The following is a 20,594-nucleotide window of genomic DNA, read 5'->3' on the forward strand; positions in this document are numbered from 1 at the left end:
AAAAAGGAACATTTTTTTTATTATATATATATATATATATTTTATAATATTATCCCTTGTATTCATTTTTCCAAATTACCCCCCCTCCCTCTATTCCCTCCCCCCGACGACAGGCAATACCATACATTTTACATGTGTTACAATATAGTCTAGGTACAATACATGTGTGTGAATATCATTTTCTTGTTGCACAATAAACATTAGAATCCGAAGGTATATGCAACCTGGGCAGACAGATATTAGTGCTAACAATTTTCATTCCCCTCCCAGTGTTTCTTCTCTGGGTGTAGCTACCTCTGTCCATCATTGATCAACTGGAAGTGAGTTGGATCTTCTTTATGTTGAAGATTTCCACTTCCATCAGAATACATCCTCATACAGTATTGTTGTTGAAGTGTACAGTGATCTTCTGGTTCTGCTCATTTCACTCAGCATCAGTTGATTTAAGTCTCTCCAGGCCTCTCTATATTCCTCCTGCTGGTCATTTCTTACAGAGCAATAATATTCCATAACCTTCATATACCACAATTTACCCAACCATTCTCCAACTGATGGACATCCATTCATCTTCCAGTTTCTAGCTACAACAAAAAGAGCTGCCACAAACATTTTGGCACATATATGTCTCTTTCCGCTCTTTAGTATTTCTTTGGGATATAATCCCAGTAGTAGCGCTGCTGGGTCAAAGGGTATGCACAGTTTGATAACTTTTTGGGCATAATTCCAGATTGCTCTCCAGAATGGCTGGATTCTTTCACAACTCCACCAGCAATGTATTAGTGTCCCAATTTCCCCACATCCCCTCCAACATTTGTCATTATTTGTTCCTGTCATCTTAGCCAATCTGACAGGTGTGTAGTGGTATCTCAGAGTGGTCTTAATTGCAAAAAGGAACATTAACTGTATTCACCAAATGGAGGTAAAATATACACATGTTTAAAAGTCAGGCACAAAAAAGACCAGGTTTTTTTTTTTTTTTTTTTTCTTTTTCTTTTTGTTGTTGTTGTTGTTTTAATGACTTAGTATATGGCTTATTTGATTCAGAAAAGTCATTCTGCTCACTGTGAGCCTTTCTCCTCTCTCTAGGCTGACCAGACTAGAAATCATAGCCAGAATCAAAATCTACATGATCATAGTTGACATATACATAGCACTTTTGGGACTGCAAAGCACTTTATGAATATTACCTAATTTGATCCTCACAACAATCCCATCAAGTCATCAAAATCAGCACTATAGGTATCAGTTCATTTTTACAGATAAGGAAGCTTAGGCTTTCAAGATCATACAACTCTTCATTACAATATGCAATTTAGAACTAGGAAAAGCCTTAGCGATCATCTAGTGCAGAGGTTCTTAAATTTTTTTTGACTGATTCTTTTTTTTAGCAAACTAGTGAAATTTATGAATCCCTTTTCAGAATGTGCATAAGTGCATAAAATCAAACATATAAGATGACAAAGGAAATCAACTATATTGAAATAGGTTCTGTGGTTTTTTAAAGATGCCAGCTAAAGAACCTTTGATCTGATCCAACTTGTCCCTCTCTTGCTCCAACAAGGCTGGAATGGAGGTCTAAATAGCTTAAATAATTTGCTCAGCTACTCAGTAGAAGACCTGGGCTTCCTTCCAGTCTGGAGCTCTTTCTATAGTGCCATGGGATTGTCTAAGGTCAGTAAGTTCTTTCTATAGGTCTGAGACAGTGCAAATTGTCTTGTTTCACAGATAAACACTTGTGTAAAGAACTCACTATTGCCTGGACCAAGCTAACAGGTTTGAAACAGATGGAGAGTGCTTCCTAGGTAGTTATATTAATTTAATTCACGTTGTAACAAAACATTGTGCTACATATAGGGAAAAGGAGAGATACAAAAATGAGTAAGATAATTCCTACTCTCATGGAGATCACAGTTTAATAGGTAAGAAAATGCACACATACACATAAGGAAAAAAAAATAACAAAGCAAATCTGTCTGAAGGAAGCTCACAGAAGGTTTTAAGGAAAGAAAGCACCTGAGCTGATTCTTGAGGAAGAAAAGGCTAAGTCAGATTGTGGGATAATGAGTACAAATGCCTAGGGAAGATAAGAGCACTCTAAGGAGTCTAGTTTGGTTATGTAGAATAGGTCACATGAAGTAGCATGAAATACGGATGTTAAGATAGGCTGGAATCAGCCTATGAAGGATCTGAATGATAGCCTATGAAGGTTATATTATATTTAGTAGTCAATGGGTTGGCTACTAAAATAGACTAACGCAAGGGATAATGAGGGCCTGAACTAAAGTGATGATCGTGGGAAGTACTGGAGAGAGACTGCAGAAAGGACTTGGCAACTGACTATGTTAGGAGTAAGGGAGGAGGATTCAAAAAGAAAATTCTGAAGTTCTGAGTCTGGATAATTGGGAGGATGGTGGTGGCAGTAACAAGCTAAATGAAACAGAGAAGCTGTAAGAAAGAGCTTATTTGGGGTACAGAGTAGCTAAACAATGACGAATTCAGAGTCTGGGGCAACTTTCAGCTAAGGATATTCAACAGGAAGGTAGAAATAAGGAATTAGAATTTAGGGAAAAGGACAGAGGTAAAACTAGGGGTTTCCGAGTCATCTTCATAGAATTCACTAAAGCTATAGGAATATATACATGGCTTTATCAGAAGAGACACTACAGAGAAAGAAAATAGCTAATGACAAAATTTCTGCTACTGGAATTACCAAGTGAGAAAGTCAAGAAATCAAAAAATTAGTGAAGATGAAGAAGGCAGATCACAAAAAGAAAAATGGTCATTTGTGTTTTGTTGTGGCTGTCTTGAGATAGATATTATGGTGTAGTGCTAAAGTGTCAACCATGCAGCCCAAGTGCAGCTGAACCAGATTAAAATGTAATTAGGAACTAATTAACAAAGAAAATAAAAATAAAATAAAATATAGATAATTTTACATTTTAAAATTAGATCAATAGACCCTATGTCTGGTTTAGTGGTCCCTGTTTCTATGTGAGACCTAGGCTCAAACACTGTCTCAGACACACAGTAGCTGTGTGACATTGGAAAGCCACTAAACCTCTCTGGGCCTCAGTTCTCTCATTTGCAAAGTGAAGGGGTTTGAGTCAATGTCAGGTTCCTTCTAATTCTAAATCTATGATCCTGTGGTCTGTATCTGTATCGGTATGACCACAGATAAGATAACACTAATTCTTACCACTGACACAGAGTATGTGTGGGGGAAATGATCTTTTATAGAGAAGTTTATTCTATGGAAGGAGGAACTGAAGTAGAAATTTAATAGTTCATTAGGCAAGTTAACAGTTGAGTAAAGAATCAGACCCAGCTGTCATCACTTCTTTTATGATTTAAGGACTCCAGAAAGAACTATGCAGCTTTGAGAACTGGTGCTATGATCTGTTTTTATTCCTCCCAACTAGGTGGTGCCCTCAGTAGCTACAAGTAGAGGTAGAGTAGCCAACAGAAGTAGAAATAGAGAAAGGACTTCTATTGTAAAGCCAGTTTGGGAAGTAAGTTTGTGTGTGGCACATGCTTTATCCATACACCTTTACTTTATCCCTCATCCTAGAAATCATGTTGACTCATGGGACAAAGCCAGCTCAGAGCCCTAAAAAAGTCAAATCTATATCAGCCATGGAAGGCTGCAACTGTCTTTAAGGTGACTGTTCAATGGCAATAAACAAGATATTCTGGCCAAGAATGCTGCTTCAGTGAAACTGGAAAACAGTCATCAGAGATGGTGTTGCCAAGACTGGGTTTGACCAGTTTCCAAACCCACAGTACAGGTTTTCATAAACAACATGGACATAACCTTTTGGTTGCCTGGTTCTTTCCTCTCTCCATCATTATGTATTTTAAAAAATAAAAATGATTCCCCCTGCCACCATAATCATTTTGTTGGTGTCCAAGGAGGAAGCTTGTGTTCTCCTAATCTCCTAAGAGGTCTACCTGTTTGCACTCACTAAATGCAAGCCATCCTACACATAGTCCCATATTATGAATGAATGAAAAGCATTTATTCTGAACTTAGTTTGTGTTTTGTTTGTATCATAGCAATACCGCTCCAATAAACCTTCAATGGCATTCCAACATCTATCCTAAAGAATCCTGGCATTTGAGACCTTTGATAATCTGACCCCAACGTATCATTCCAATGTTGTCTTGCATTACATCATTCAAACTGTTCTCTGCTCAAACTGGACTGGAGAAGTTATGTGGTAGAATCAAAAGCCTATTGGATTTAGAATCAAAGGAATCAAATTCATATCCTTGCTCTGCTACTTACTGCTTGTGTGATCTGGGGTTGACATTTATATAATGCTTTAGAGCATGAAAAATACTTATTTCTTTTGCTCTTCACAATAATCTTATGAGAAAAGTAAGTACTGCTATTATTCCATTAGGAAAGGAGGCTTAGACAGATTAAGTAGCTTTGTTATGATCACATAATTAAAAAGTATAGGAGAGAGGCAGCTAAGTGATGGAGTGGATAGAGCATCTGCCCTGAAGTCAGGAGGACCTGAGTTCAAATGTGATCTCAAACACTTAACACTTCCTAGCTGTGTGACCCTGGGCAAGTCACTTAACCCCACGTTTAGGGGGAGGGGAGAAAGGGGAGAGGGTTATTTAGTTAATTTAGTGCTGTTTCCTTTATGATATACAGCCTCACTGTCCGGTTTGAAAGGCATATAAGGCAATAGGTCACTTAATGTCAGTCGAATCTGACTTTCTGTGACCCCATTTGGGGTTTTCTTGGCAAAGGTACTTAAGTGGTTTATCATTTCCTTCTCCAGATCATTTCACAGATGAGGAAATTGAGGGAAATAGGGTTCAGTGACTTGCCCAGGGTCACATAGCTTTGAGGCCAGATTGGAACTCAGGAAGTTGAGTCTTCCTGATTCCAAGCCCAGCATTCTTATCTGCTGTGCCACCTAACTGCCCCAACATAAATAAATCCTACCTGTCATTTACAACCAATGCAGCTCCTATCACAATTTATTTGGTATTTAGCAATATTTCCTAGTATGGGCAATGATCTTTTTATATGTATATGCCCTTGCTCCCTAAGGTAAGTTCCCTGAGGTCCAGGATTGTCTTATCTCTTTCTGGATCTCCTAATACAAGGTACCCTGCACACAGTAGATGCTCAAAACTTATCCATCCAACAAATATATAACATACACAGGTATCAGTTGAGTGTTTGAAGCTAGCTGATTAGAGTTAGTTAGAGAAGCATCATGCTACAATGGGAAGTGCTGGATTTAGATGCAGGGGACATGGGTTTGAATTATAGCTCTCCTACTTATAGGATGATAGATTTAGATCTGGAAGGGATCCCAGAAACCATCTAGTCTGAACTTCTCATCTTACAGATGAAGAATGGAGTCCCAAAGAAAGGCAGCTAAGTGGCACAGGGGATAGAGTACTGGGCCTGGAATCAGTCAACAAGCATTTATTAAGGGCTTACTATATGCCAAGCACTATGCTACACAGCTGGGGATATAAAGAGAGCAAAAGACAGTTTCCTCCCTCAAGGAGCTCACAATCAGAAAGACTTGGGTTTGAATATAGCCTCAGGCACTTACCAGCTGTGTGACACTGGATAAATCATTAGACCACTGTCTGCCTCAGTTTTTTCAATTGTAACCTTTATTAACATTTATTGTGCACCAGATGGGTCCATGCCATGGCAGTAGGTTTTGGAATGATAGTTTCAGGGTAATCTTATACAAAGACTTAAAGTCATCTATACCATTTCATCTCTGCAATCAGTGCATGGAATTGGCGAATATAAAAATCGGAAGATAATTGGGAATTCACTTACTCCAGTACATACCTGAGCAAGAACCCTCTCTACAACAGTCCTGGCAAATGATCCTCCATTTTCTTCTAGAGTTAGTAAAATGACTCTTTGAGAAAGGGAACATCCAGTGATTGAAATCTGCCTTTGCAACTCCCATTCACTGATCTTAGTTCAGCAATCTGGTTCCAAAAAAAAAAACCCAAAAAACAAAACACTACTCCACAACATAGCCTTCTGAAGGCCGATCTAAGTCTTCTTCAGGTTAAACATACCAAGTTACTTTAAATGGAACCTACATATGGGATGATCCTAAATCTCTTTAATATCCTGGTTCCTTTTTTCTAGATGCTCCCCAGATCATCAATGAACTTTCTAAAATGTGGCATTCTCCTATGTAAGAGAATGGAACATAATACTTCAGATATGTTCTGAGAAGCAAGGAAAACAGCAGGATGATAACCTCCCTCGTTCTGGATCCTATACTTTGGTTAACTTGGCCTAGGATCACATTAGTTTTGTTGGTAGAATACATCACTTGAACAGTCCAACTAAAACTCCCTCTTTTTCACACAAACTTGTTTAGTCACCCCTTCCACATCTTGAATTTGTTCATTGAAATATTTAACCCAAGCATGGAACTTCCCACCAAATTTCTTTAATTTATTTTTTGACCTTGTTACAATCTTTCTGGATTCTCTGGCATCTAACATATTAGCCATGCCTCATCTTGAAACTTACTAAAGCATGTCATCTCTGACTTTATCGTCACCATTGATAAAAACACTGACTATAACAAAGGCCAACGCCAGAACTTAGTCATTCTACTGGAGCCCTCCCAACAGGCAGATATCAAACCATTAATTACTATTATTTGGGTCTAACCATACTATCACCCAGTCCACAGCTTTCCATCTGGTCTATAAGGATATCAGGGAAAATATGCCAAAAATATATTTATGTCTACAACATTCTATTCATCCACCTCTCTGGTAGCCTGATGAAGAAGGAAGTAAAGCTGGTCTGATTCAGGTCACTACAGTGAAAAAGTAGAATGTGATAAATGCCATGAGAGATGGACTAAATGACACAGGAAGAATTCAGAGGGGGAAATCACATTTAGTGAGAGAATTTTAAAAAATCAACTTTATGATCTAGGTATCATGTGAATCTTTATCATGTTCCATTTCCATTTCAGCAATCCCATTTAGAAAACACAGGATACTAGGTCTCACAATGGCATCTGTGCAGTCCCTTTCTTCTGAACCTAAAATTGGTGGTAAGAGGTTCATGCCTATACTCTTAATTTTTCCTAGTCCTATGGCAGAGCCACAGTGAAAGAGTCCTAATAATACCTAGCTATCATATAGCACTTTTAGGTTTGCTAGGTACTTTATATTTATCATTTCATTTGATCTTCACAATAAAACTGTGGTGAAGGTGCTTTTCATTTTATATATTGAGGCTGAAAAGTTAAATGATTTGCCCAGGGTAACACTAGAAGTGTCAGGGCTTCATAACTATGGTCTGGCACCCTGTTCATTGTACTACCTAGCTGCCTAAGGGGACTAGGTCTTAGAGCTCTTAGATAAGAATGTTTGGTATTTAGATTTCTCCTCTTTTTTGAATCAATATGTCATTTTAAAGGGACAAATTTGAAAAATCACTAGTAATTATTAGTATTAGGGCTAATTTAATCAAATGATATTCCTCTATGTAACTAAAAGCATTTAGAGATACTCTTGCTTATTCTCACAAACTGCATATGTGGCAGTCAATCAATAAACAATACTCATTATGTGCCAGGTACTAAGTGCTGGCAAAAAAACAAAAAACAGTCTGCGCTTTAGAAGCTCAGCCTAAAGTCAGGTTGACTGGGCCAAGGATTCACAAATAGCAACTAAATGAGGGACTGAGTCCATTTCTTCTATTTCCAGGATAGTGCTTCACTCACACTATTTGGATACTTTCTTTTGATTTAGTCTTCTAGGGCACACATAAACCTCTCTGTACAAGATAAATCTGACAGTTTCTCCTCCAAGGTTTCTTACTCTCAATCTTACCTGTGATCTTTACAATTTCAGAGAAAGAAGTAATGGTAAGCTCAATAACAAAATTTAATTCTATTCAATTTTAACTCACTCCTTAAGGAACAAGGTATTTAGTCTATATCAAAGATGAGAAAATGGATATACAGAATCTAGTTTGGGCCATATAGTAGGGGAGTGGAGCTGAGTCTCCAATAGCCATTTGCTCAGATTTCTGGGTCGTCTTGATTAGAAATGGATGGTCTTTGAAAGAGGGAACACACCAACTAAACAAACAGGGGGGTGGGCAGGTCGCCTGCAAAAAGGAAGTTGGGAACAAAGGCTATTCGATCTTCATGTAAAACCCAGTGTGCAAAGGGCACTAATGTTGGACATTTTTCACCATGACATTTTGAAAGCACAGCCTGGCCCAGAACAATAGCTTCCCTCAGGGAGCCATGCTCAGAATGCCCTATGTCTCACTCACCAATAGTTGGCACATCCCCTGAGCTTGGTGAACTTGACCCTAGGCTAATGCCTCCCTTGGTGGCTGTACGTCACTCTGGCCATTTTTCCCACCCCTGGAATTCCAGGCTTTGGTGAATGAAGAGATTGATCCCAGGAGCAGGAAAACAGTTCCATGTATGAATCAGACAGACCAAATCCTGGCTCCCTGTGCCAGCCATTGAGCCAGAAACTGAATGTGATTGTGTGCCTGGTCACCAGAGCTGCTCCCCTTTCAGAGGGAGAGGGTCAAGGTCCACGCAAGAAATGACGTGGGCTAAGTCTAAATGGAAGAGAGACAAATCTCAGCGTTGAGAGACAAAGCTGTTCTCTTTAGCAGTGGCCTCCTGAATTACAAGACAGAGTACAAGAAGTGGCTCAAAAATGTGGTAGTGCAGGCCTATGACAGCATTCTTTTCAGTTCCTATAGCAGCACTTACTCATGGACTGTCCTCTTCTAAAAAAACACTCAGAAGCCTCACTTTTACAGAATATGCTCAGTGAGAAAGAGACAAACAACTTCCTTAAGAACTTTCCCAGAGAAGTGCTCACTCAGGAATCTTCTAGGTAGAGAAGTAAAGAGTTCTGTCTGATTTGTAAACTATACTCTGAGCAATACAAGGCAATCACCCTTTCTGGTTTTGATCCTGAGAAATGAGGTAATTCATGATGTGCTAAGTAGGGATAAATCTAGCCACAGGAAGAAGAGGACCAACCTGTACTCTAAGTAGCTGATTTTCTTGTGGAAAAATATCCCTGTGCCATCACTGTCTCTGAGTGGCAGGCAGAAGAGACTCTAGGATTAAGTTCTGAGACTGGAACATTAACTCTTTTTAGTCAAGGACAACAACTGGCCTCTAGCAAGAAAGACCATTAGAAAAAGAGCAATTCCTAGAAGCCTGTATTAGGTTATTGCTTGGAGCTCTACCTAATCTGCTGGATACTAGGTTCAATATCTGCACACAGTAAAGAGAAAGGGAGTCACAAGCGGTTTGGATTTCACACTACAAATCCCTCCCTGATGTTTATTGGCAGAATTTAATCTCAAATACCTAGGCAGAAAAATAATCTGCAAATGAACTCTTAAAAGAACATACATTCAAACCTCTCAGTGACCAAAGGACTTATCTAAAAAGCTTTATGGACAAGCCTCTTAGCCCTATACTCTAGGCACAAAAGACTTGGCCAAAGGCAAAGCTGACCACTAGATAAGGAGGTTCCTGAAATTCTCAATAAAAAAACATGACGGGGAAGGGGGAAGGGGGAAGGGTTTCTTTTCCAAGAAAAAACAAATCTTGTTCTACACACAAAAATCAATCCAGTATACAAAGAACAACCTGCTTTGCCCAAATGGAGTATTTCAGTCTAGCAATCATCAAGCATTTAGTAAGTGCTCATTATAGATAAAACATTATCAAGTAAAGCAGCAAATAAGGCTGCAGAAGAGGGCTCTTGACAGTTTTATTCATACCTTCGACACTTTGTTGATATATACATATGTGTTTATATATATATATATATATATGGATTACTATGTCTTTGAGTAAAAAACCAAAAATCTAGATAGTGCTAGAACTTTAGAATATCCCAGAAGAGCTCTAAGGATTTGAGATTCTCTGTAAACCCCTTTTCTGAATGATGAATCTGCTTAGGAAAGGTGAATTTTGGAGACGTGATTAAATGGAAAATTCCTGACTCTCAGCCTAGTTCCGTCCTCAGGGCCTCGGTTTACCCTTCTGGAAACCAGACCCCCGGGCCCCACCTGCCACTCCGCACACAAGCGCACTGGCTAGGTAGGTGGGCGACAGTTTAATGAATACTTGAGTGACTTCGGGATCTCTCTGAATCTCCCTTGGCCTCGAGTAACATGACAGGGAGGGATAAGATAGGTAACGTCTAAGATCCCTCCGGCTGCCGGTCTCAGGGCGGGCTCTATAAAAGGTTATTAGAGTATTCCCAGAGGTCTGGGCAATGTGCGGTTCTGGACCCAGGAGGTGCCGGGCCCGACTCGCCCACCTCCCCAGGGCAACAACTCCTCGGGCCACGCCCCTGGTGGTCATCGGATCGCAGAAAAGGAGGGACCCCCGGGTCAGCTTATCCAACGGGCAATTCCTTCTCCGAGGTGCAGGCCTGGGGGACGGGGAAGCGCCTTTAATCAAATCCGCCCCTGCACCGCGCGAGAAAGCTTCGCGGGAGCGCCGAGGTCTGCCCACCGCAAGCGGCGGGGAGCGCAGCAGGAGGGACCCCGGGAGCGGGCGGGGCATCCCAGCCGGGGTCTGGGGGACTCGAGGACTCAGAAGCGGAGTCCGCGTGGGGCATGAGGGGAGCCTAAGGAAGCCCGACGCAGGATCCGCTGGGTCTCACTCACCAGCTCATGACGGCAGCCCCGCTGTCAGAGCCACCAGTGGTGGCCCCCGGCCCAGGCCTCGGCCCGCTTTGCCACGGCCACTTCCGGATTCGGACCGTCTCCAGGAAGTGACGAATGAGACACCCCCGGAAGCGAGGAGATGCGCGTGGCGCGGGGCGGGAGGGGTTGGTACCGGGGCACGTAAGGAGAAGATACTAGCGTGGTTACCTAGTAACCCTTTCCCTGCGGCATCTCTCGGAACGTCTGCTAAGACTGCTAAGACCTCTCTGCTAGCCTCCCCTGTCCAGCAGATTCCAGCTCGCTCCTTAAAGCCGTCCCAGGCGCTCACGTCTCTTTCTTGCTCAGTTATTTCAGCTACAGAAGTGAATGCAACAATGCAATAAAGCACAACGCGCATCTATTAAGCGCCTTCTATATGTAGTGCAAAAAAGAGGAAGAGGAAGGCAGCCCTGGCTGCTGCGGAGCTTCTGAGAGTGAGGCTGAGGCTGGAGGAGGACGGGTGTGATGAGGGGGAGGGGTTGCAGGATGGACCTAGAGTCAAGAAGACCTAAAATACAAATTCTGCCTAGCTATGTGAACTTGGACACATCACTAGTCCTCTCGTCTGCAAAATGCGGATGTAACAGCTTGTATTTTACCAAGTTGTGAGGGTCAGACCGTGTGTAAAGCACTTTTTACAGACCTTTAGATAAAAGTCATTATTATCGTCCTCCTTCAGGTCCAGGATTTTCCAGGTTGTTCCCAGATTAAATCGAATGGGGTGCCACAGAAAGTGGGGACTTGGAGGATTAGGGTATTGCAGGGAGCCTGCAAGCAAAGGGTTGCACGCAATTATCCTTTACTACTTTATTTAGTCGTACTAAGTGCCTGGCATTGGACTATGCCCGAAAGAAGCTTGCATCTCTGGAGAGTGGGGGAGACCACTCAGACACACAGACAAGGAGATAATATAAACAAAAGGAAAATTAACTTGGTGAGGGAGAACATTGATAATCCATGGTGGGCAGTGGGTGAAGGTGAGGGGACGAGTGTCCGATGCTACAAGGAGATTGAAAGAACGAGGACTCACAAAAAGCTATCACATTTTGCAATGCGGAGATCGATGATAACTTGGAAGAGCATTGTTTCAGATGAGTAACGAAGCCTGGAGGAAATAGCATTTCAGTGAAATCCATCAACAAGGACTTATGTGCTACAGTGTGCTACAGGTTAGGGACACAGACAAACCTGACAGTCCGTGCTTCAAGAAGTTTCTATTCTATTGGGGAAACGTACATATAGTCAGTTACAGAGTATGTAACAGCCAGGAAGATCAGAAACAAAGTCAGTTACAGAGCATGTAAAAGCCCAGGAAGATCAGAAACAAAGTCAGTTACAGAGTATGTAACATCCAGGCTTCTTGTGGGAGACAGCTTTGAGCTGTGCTTGTAAGAAGCCAGTGATGCGGAAATGAGGAGGGAGAGCATTCCAGGCATGCAGAAGAGCCTGTGCGAGAGCCGGAATGGAAAAGTCATGTGAGAGCAACAGCAAGGCGGCTGAAATTAGGAATGGCAGCTAGGGGGCGCAGTGGAGTCAGAAAGACCCCTAATTTAAAGGCGACCTCCAACACAAGCAGCTTGATCCTGGGCAAGTCACTGTCTGTCTCAGTTTCTCCATCTGTAAAATAGGAATAATAACTTAGTTTGCATGGTTGTTGTGAGGATCAAATGAAATAACTTTAAAGTCTTAGCACAATGCTTGGTACATAGTAGTCACTATGTAAGTGTTAGGATAATAATTCCAAAAAAATTTAAATTTAATTCAAAATTTTAAAATTTTAAATTAATTATTAAAAACAAAAATATTTTTATTACCCCAGGGTTATTGTGAGGATCAAATAACTTAATAATTACAAAGCACTTAACACTAAATAAATGTTAGTTATTAGTGGATACTTAGAATAGAGAAGGACTAGATTTCTGAGGGAGCAAGGTTTAACAACTGAATGGGCATGTGAGTGTGAGGAGCCAAGAACGATTCATATTAGGAACTTGGGTGCCTGAAAGGTGGTGGCACTTTTTATGGAAATACAGAAGTTTGGGGAAAGGATGGGTTTGGGGCAAAAAGGTAATTCTGTGTGGGACACATTGAGTTTGAGATACCTATGGGACATTCATTAGAAATTTCTAACAGATTCAGAACCAGGGCTCAGAAGGGAGCAGAGCAACATATCTAGATGTGAGAATCATATCTCATAGAGATGGTCATTGAACCAATGGAAATGGATGAAGTCACCAAGAAGCAAATTGTAGAGAAAAGGCTCAGGACAGAGCCTGGGGGGGGGAATACACCAAAGTTAGTGGGTATGATATAGATATTGAGTCGGCAAAGGAGTGACCAGGCAGGGAGGACAACCAAGATAAAGCAGTGTTATTAAAAACCCAGAGAAGGAAAGGCACACATGGTCAAAAGTGCCCAATGTTGTAGGGAAGTTAAGAAGGATAAGGATTAAGAAAAGGCAATTAAAGGATCACTGAAGAGAACAGTTTCAGCTGAGGGTTGGACTTAGAAGCTGGATGTAAGAGGCTGAGAGAAAGTGGATGCAACGAGTATGCTGTTTTTTAAAAGAAGTTTGTTTCTGAAAGGGAGGAGAGATATAGAATAATATTTTAAATTGATGGAAAGAAGTCCTGAGGAGATTTGGATCTAGGTTACAAAGATGTCTCTAAGCAGATGGGAAGGAAGCAGTAAACAGGGAGATTCAGAAAGTTAGGGAAGGAGAGAGTTGAGCCTCCAAAGATGTTATAGATTGTCTGAGACAGAGGTGACTGGGAAGTGCGTGTATTTCATCCATGTGAGGACAGCTCCACAAAGAGCTTGGATAATGCCATCCTGACTTCCTACCTCTTCTTCACATACCCAGTTATTTGCCAAATCTTTTTTATTTTTAAATTCCAAGGCATCTCTTGCCTCTGACCCTTTCTCTTTATTTATATGGCTACTACTTTAGATGAGCCCCTCATCACCTCTTGCCTAAATTATTGCAACAGCCTCCTAATTGGTCTCCTTGCCTCAAGGTTCTCATCACTTTAGGCCTTCCTACACACAGCTGCCTAAGTAATTTTCCTTAAGCACAGATCTAACCATGTGACTCTCCTACTCAATCTACTCTACTGGCTTCCTACTGCCTTTAGGATGAAATATAAACTCCACTGTTTAGCTTTTAAAGCCCTGCACATCCTGACCTTTATCCCATCTTTCCAGCCTCTCTGGACATCACTTTTCTCCTTCCCCTCCAATTTTTTGATTCAGACTTCTCCCTGCTTCTTTCACAGAACACCACATTTCAAACTCCCTATTTTTACACTGGTATTCCCTCAGCCTAGAATGAATTGCTTCAGTGTCATAGGGACTTTCTCTGAGATGAAGTTTTGAACCACCTCCTGTGTAAAACTTTTCTTCATTCTCCCTGGTACCTTTTAAAAGATCTTAGATTTTAACTTCTGTGTACAAAAAAATGGTTTTGTATTTATTAACTTTATATTTATGCTATATATTATATATACCAAGTATATTTATACACACATATATACATATATGTATATGTATGTCTATCTATATGCATGTATTTGCTTCCCCCTTTGGAAAGTAAGCCCATTGAGAGTAGGGATTGTTTTGTTCTTTGTACTTTATGCCTAGCACTTGGCAAAAGGCTAAGTATATAATAGGAGCTTAATAAATACTTGTCAATTGATATTTTCATCTTATTATATGATTGGCTCACCTCCTCTTCCAAACACACATTTGATACACACACACACACACACACACATACGTGTGTCTATACATAAATGTATATTATGTATTTACATTAATATTTTTTGTCCATAGACTATCCTTAGAAATACTTTGAAGGTGGCTTATTACCTTCATGCATCTTTCCTATGCTCTGTGGGACATCTATATTTTAGATTCTATGAAGATTGTGGTTTTCTAAGATTCACAGCTAAAACATCATTGAAAGAACAAGATGTGTAGAAGATCTGCTTGATATCATTAAAAGCATTAGTCAGTTTCCTTAGCATAATCCAGCCTACTCTCTTCCTCCTATTCAAATGGGGACCCAACTCATTGTCCATTTTTAGCACTAGCCCCAGATGTAGGTGCTGAGGCACTGCTGATTCAAAAGATCATCCATCTCAATACATGTCTAAATCTATGTAATAGGCATTTTTCATCCATTTAGTTTTTCCTGTATGGACTGTTAATCTCTCTTGCATCTCATGAAAAAACCTGATGGAGTTTGCATGATCTTTACTCTAATTTGAATAGATGATCTTACTGTATATAGACCGTTGATTATAACCAGTGGTTACTTCTATTACTCAGAAGTATCCAATATTTGTTGAGAGTTGGATCAACTTCATTTGTTGTACTTTGGTGAGGGCAAAAGGAGTAAATTATTTGTTGATTATACTTATCTAAATTTGCATTTGCCATTGTTATAATAATAAGTCACATTTACATAGCATTTCAGAGTTATAAAAATAATTCTAATCCTATCAAATCCTATATGATATCTTTATGGTATTTGGGACTGGCAGAAAACTCTATTAGTGGTCATTTAATTCAGCTCCCTCATATGACAAATGTAAATTTGTTGTAAATTTTGCTACCAGTAAAATAGGTAGTGCACTTATGATCTCCATTTAACAGATGAAGAAAATGGGACCCATACAGAAGGGGGCAAGTTTAGGATTACCCAGTGACTTTTTATCAGAGCTGAGGTCAGAACCCTCTTAATGATATTCATCATGCTCAGTCCCCAGGGAGGGAGAGATATGAGTAGGATCTGATCCTTTTCCTCAGCTTCCCTGTGCTGTAATATCTTTTTTTCTCTACCTAGGAGAGCTTCCTCCATTCATGAATCCCCAGAACAACAGATGTTCCTTGGGTACAAATACAATTCTGTATTGTTGTCTACAGGAAGAGATTTCTTGGGGGCTTAGACCAGGTAACAAGAAGGACATGGTTCAGAATAGTGTGGGGAATATCTGTCTAGTTCCACTCCTTGGCATCAGTCCAATGGGAGCTATGTTTAACAGGATCACCTTGAGATGAATTCAACCACTAATCAATCACGTTCCTCTGTACTTTTCTCTTCCATAAATTCATTCAAGTAAAATCCCAGCATCTGTGAAAGAGAAAAATGGTAAGGGTCCTCACAAAAAGCCACATGTAATCTGGAAACAGTCTCATGGTTGTATCATTTAGACAGATCCTCTGGCTGTACCTTGAGTGGCGGAGGAAAAATGTGCTAGAAAAATCTTGCCCAGGGATATGCACCTTAGATCTTTCAGCTATCTGACCTGCTACTATCTAACCCCTCAGTCATTGCCAAATTCCTTAGTACCCATAGTCTTCTTTTTCATTTGTTTACTGCTTTCATTTCATATCCATAATGTTATAGAGCAATTGTTCCTACTTTACCACATCTGTAGATTTTTCTTTTTTTTCTTTTTAACTTATAATTAGTATAAGATCCATTGCTGCAAGAGATCCTAGAAATTATCTAGTCATATTGTCATAGATTTAGGACTGAATGAAATCTTGAGAGATTTAGTCCAACTTCCTCATTTTATAGATGAGGAGACTGAGGTTCAAAGACTTGCCCAATATCATATAGTCCTCTGATTATAAATCTTGTGGTTTCCCCATTACACAACACTGTTTCACATTTAAAGCTTTACTCAAAGTAGCATAAATCCAACCCCCACAACAAAAACAAATACAAAGTAGCATCTCTCTTTAAAGTAGAGGTTGTCATGGAAAATCCAGGTCACATGATAGTTATCTTAGGAGTCCCCCTAGAAGCATATCCCTCAGGACCTCAGGATAATAGGAAGGGCACAGTAGAAGCTGATTGCTATCTTCAAGGTGTCTATGAAAAATCAGGGGAAGGGGCCAGTGTTATTACAATCAGGGAATCAGGGCATTGAACTATGGGGAATAGATTTAATAAAGATATCAATCTCTCATCCCACTCTAAAATTGTCAGCCAGCAATAGAAAGGAAAACAGGGCTACTCAGAACCTTGAGGCTGGTGATTGTTCCAGGTTAGCTCTCCATAACTATTACTAATTATCCTTGGGGAAGAAAGAGATGGAGAGCCAGCATCATCCAGCTAGCCAGATGAGACCTCTTCAAGGACCAGCATTGCTCTAGTTCCTCTGTGCCTTTCTTTCAGAAATTTTTGTTCCCTTGAGTTGTGTTTTTTGTGCTGGGCTGTTCATTGATGGGCCTGACTTTAGCATAGTACCTAGCACATAGTAGATCTTTAATGTTTGTTGATTGAGATTTTCTTAGGCATAAAGAATAGTTAAAGGGATGTGTGATGATGGCTTTTTGTCTATCACAAGATGACTAATACCCCGCCCCCCATCCTTGGCAATATTTTCTAACAGCTCTCCCCTATTTTCCAATGAGTGTTTTAGAACTTGAATATATCAGAAGTGGAAGAACCAGTGGCAGGAAGAGGAGATGTACCCTAAGACTTGCATACCTTTGGAAATGTGGTCCTCTTCAGGGACCAATTTCAAATTAATTTCCCCTAGGTTTATAAAGTACTTGGTCTGCACTCCTTTACCCACCTGTGGGTTGTTAATTCTGCCTGCCTGTATATGTTCCATGCACACCATCTGCACCTCTAACCCAATTCAGCTATCTTGCATTGGCTGCAAGAGGAATTGGGCCAGAATAAGAAGGGCCACGTCAGGATGAGTCCTTTCTCATAATTAAATTAAAAACTATAGTAAGACAGCTAGGTGGCACAACGGATAGAGCACCAGTCCCAAAGTCAGGAAGACCTGAGTTCAAAATTGACCCCAGACACTTAACCCTTCCTAGCTGTGTGACCTTGGGCAAGTCACTTAATGCTAATTGTCTCAGCAAAAAACAAACAAACAAACAAAAAAACCCAAACCAAAAATGTAGTAAGGAACAATAAGTCAGAAAGATAAACACCAAGAGGATAACAAACTTAAAGGTCTGTAGTGGGTGTAGCCAGCCACCATACTGGATCAAAGAATCCAGAAACATATAGGAATCTAGTGGTGTTAGAAACCATTCTGCCTGATGAGGACCAGAAGGATGCAGGATGGTACAGAGGCGCCATTAGGGACACCAGAAAAAGACAGGTTGGTGTAAATCCTGACTCTGGCACTGACTGAATCCAGCTTTCCTGGATTCAAAACTGAGATCAGTCCTACCATCTGCAGGAAGTCTTTCTGGGTGCCCCTAGCTGCTCATGCTTTCCCTCTGAACTTGTTTTCTATCCATTCTATATATTTCTATGGTGTCTCCCATTAGAATGTGAACTCCTTGAGGGCAGACTGATTTTGCCTTTATTTGTATCCCTAATGAAGAGTGTCTTGCACATAGTAAGTGCTTAATAGAGGCTTGTGGATTAACGGAGCTGGGGATCCAACCCTACCTCTGATGCTTACTCCTTGATTGACTCTGGGTTTGATCGACTCTCTCTGGAACTCCCATTCTTTATCTACTAAATGAGATAAGTGGACTAGATGCCCTCTGAGATCCATATAAGGCAAGGGACCAAAAGTTTCAGCGTATACAGTTATCATTGCAAACCAATAGCCACAAGAGCTTTGCCTTAGTTTTGGGTATTTTTACCAAGCCTTTTATTTTCTTGTTAGGGTAGGACCCATATCTTAAGCATGGCTTTCTTAGGACAAGGTGATGGACACAGGCTAAGGAGAATATTTGGTTGGAGAGGGAAGTGTGTAGATCTCAATACAAAAAAACTTTCAGAGAAAGTATCTGTCCTGGTTTTTAGAACTGAGTACAGAGGAAAGACAGAATAGTTAACAGGTATAGGTGGTCAAGGGGGTTAAAAGAATAAATTGACCACAATGCTTCTTGGGGATTTATGTCCCAAAGACCCCTGATGCTGCTTGAGCCCTGGCTGTTGCTTATAGAATTCCCAACTTCCATTTCATGTTGCTACTGCTGCTGCGCGTATGTGTATGTGTGTGTGTGTGTGTGTGTGTGTGTGTGTGTGTGTGTGTGTGTGTGGTTTTTTTTTTTTTTCCCCTCTGGAGAATGACTAACTTTAAGGACTAAAAAAAAAAGTGTTTTGATTACACTGCCTTTTTACCAACTGGGAGCATTAGTCACTGTGGATTGCTGCAGATAACGGGTAGAGCTTACAGCAATCCCCCTCCTCCTCTCTGGATTGCCTGCAGCACCCAGTGAGAAGGCAACAAAAGAGGGGGAGAGAAAAGAAAGAGAAAGAGAGCCCAAGTTGGAGTTGGGGAAAGACTCCCATGAATTGGCATTGCCAGAATGTGAAAGGTTCATTGCAGAATTTTCTTGTTTTCTAAGCTTTGAATTCTCAGTGAGAAGACTAATGGGGAAAGGACTCTAGGAAAGATCCATGGAGCCCTTTTAGGGTCCTTTTTCTTGGGATTTTAGACCATGACCACTTTATAGGGGATGATATTTCTTCTTCCAAAGTTCTTCACATGATTCAATCATTGAATAAAACTGGTGAAAGAATATTTGGTCATTGCAAGTCTGTATAGAATTATAAGAGGAATAAAAAGAATCCTTAAAGTATGTCACATCTTTGTTATCCTTTGGAGAAGGGGATGTTGACAGGTTAAATGTAGGAAGTGATGGCTATGCCCCCAAAAATGGGAATCCAAAAACAGATGGCTTGGGCTGGTCCCAAAGCCTGAGGCTGACCCCCATTCTCTGATCTCTGATCTTCAATTTCTATCCAGAGACCATGTTTGCCTTTACAGTTTCCTGGGCCTCCCATCCTAGAAGTGACCTACATCTAATAACAATGATGGATCCATAGACAAAGATGGTACAGATATTGACCAGTCGTCTATCAGTTTGAATTGCTTTACCAATAGTGGGGAGGGATTTGTTTCTGGAGATAGAGAGATGTAGGCTCCTTTGAGAAAGAGACTGAAACCTGTGGATCAGCCCAGGAGGGGATAGAGCCACATTTTCTTGGATTCATTCAAGATCTTTTAGCTTTCTTTGGCATCTATTCCTTTAAGTGCCCTCTCAAAAGAATTCATTTTTATGAGAAGCTCTTAGAGGGTAAAGGATAGAATGGAATGAATCCTACTTTCTTATGGGTTTATAGATGGGAGGTGAAAATTGAGGGTCATAAGTAGAATGAGAGAATATAGAAGACTAAACTATAATTTTGCCTATTAGAGACAGCATAGCATAATGGATACGATGCTGTACTAGGAATGAGGAAGCTCTTAGATATTTGCTGGTTGTGTAACTCTGGATAAATCATTAATGTCTATGAACCTCAGTTTCCTCATCTGCAAGTGAGAGAGTCAAACTAGGTGACCCCTAAAGGCCCTTCTAACTCTCACTCCATGTTGAATCTCCAAGAAGATAATATTTAAATTTGTAGGGTTGTATCATGTCATTCTTCTCCAAAAATCTTCAGTGTATTACATACTAAATGAAATTCAAGCTCCTTTTGCCAGGCATTCAAAGGCAATCTGGTGCCACCATACCTACTCTTCCCAATATATTGAGTATTTTAGTCTACCAAAGCAGACAACACTTTATCCCTCCATCAGGATTTTTTCTACCTCCATATCTTCATTTTTGCCATTATTAAGTTCATATTAGGCCTTGTGCCTGAAACAGAGCTTATAAGATGAAAAAAGGACATAGTCCCTGCGTGGAATGCCCTCCTTCCTTCTTCTTTACTGGTCGAATTCCTACCCATTATTTAAAATCCAACTCAAGTGTCACCTCCTCTAAGAAAGCTTGCTCTAGTTCTAAGTCCTAAGTCCCTTCTTGTCCCCCACCCCTTGTTCCATGGCCTTCTTCCTTCCTCATCTATGACCTTATG

General features: G+C 40.5%; 1 protein-coding gene and 1 long non-coding RNA gene across 3 annotated transcripts in view; both read right to left on the minus strand.

Moving 5' to 3' along the window:
* The window catches only part of BIN3 (bridging integrator 3), a 44,281-nt gene extending 33,461 nt beyond the window's left edge, over positions 1-10,820 (minus strand). The window contains exon 1 of one of the 2 annotated variants that reach the window (XM_074287526.1): positions 10,700-10,820. In XM_074287526.1, coding sequence (XP_074143627.1) covers positions 10,700-10,707 — 8 coding nt within the window. In that variant the 5' untranslated portion in view covers positions 10,708-10,820. The remainder of the gene's footprint in view (positions 1-10,699) is intronic. The other variant, XM_074287525.1, reaches the window with a different exon arrangement.
* A 1,117-nt stretch (positions 10,821-11,937) lies between these two features.
* LOC141554999 (uncharacterized) overlaps positions 11,938-20,594 on the minus strand; it is an 11,097-nt gene continuing 2,440 nt past the window's right edge. The window contains exons 2-3 of the long non-coding RNA XR_012486040.1: positions 15,790-15,872; positions 11,938-12,355 (exon numbers count right to left, since the gene is read on the minus strand). This is a non-coding gene — a long non-coding RNA (uncharacterized LOC141554999). The remainder of the gene's footprint in view (positions 12,356-15,789; positions 15,873-20,594) is intronic.

This window comes from Sminthopsis crassicaudata, chromosome 2 (assembly GCF_048593235.1).
Source record: "Sminthopsis crassicaudata isolate SCR6 chromosome 2, ASM4859323v1, whole genome shotgun sequence".
Taxonomy (NCBI): Eukaryota; Metazoa; Chordata; class Mammalia; order Dasyuromorphia; family Dasyuridae; genus Sminthopsis; species Sminthopsis crassicaudata.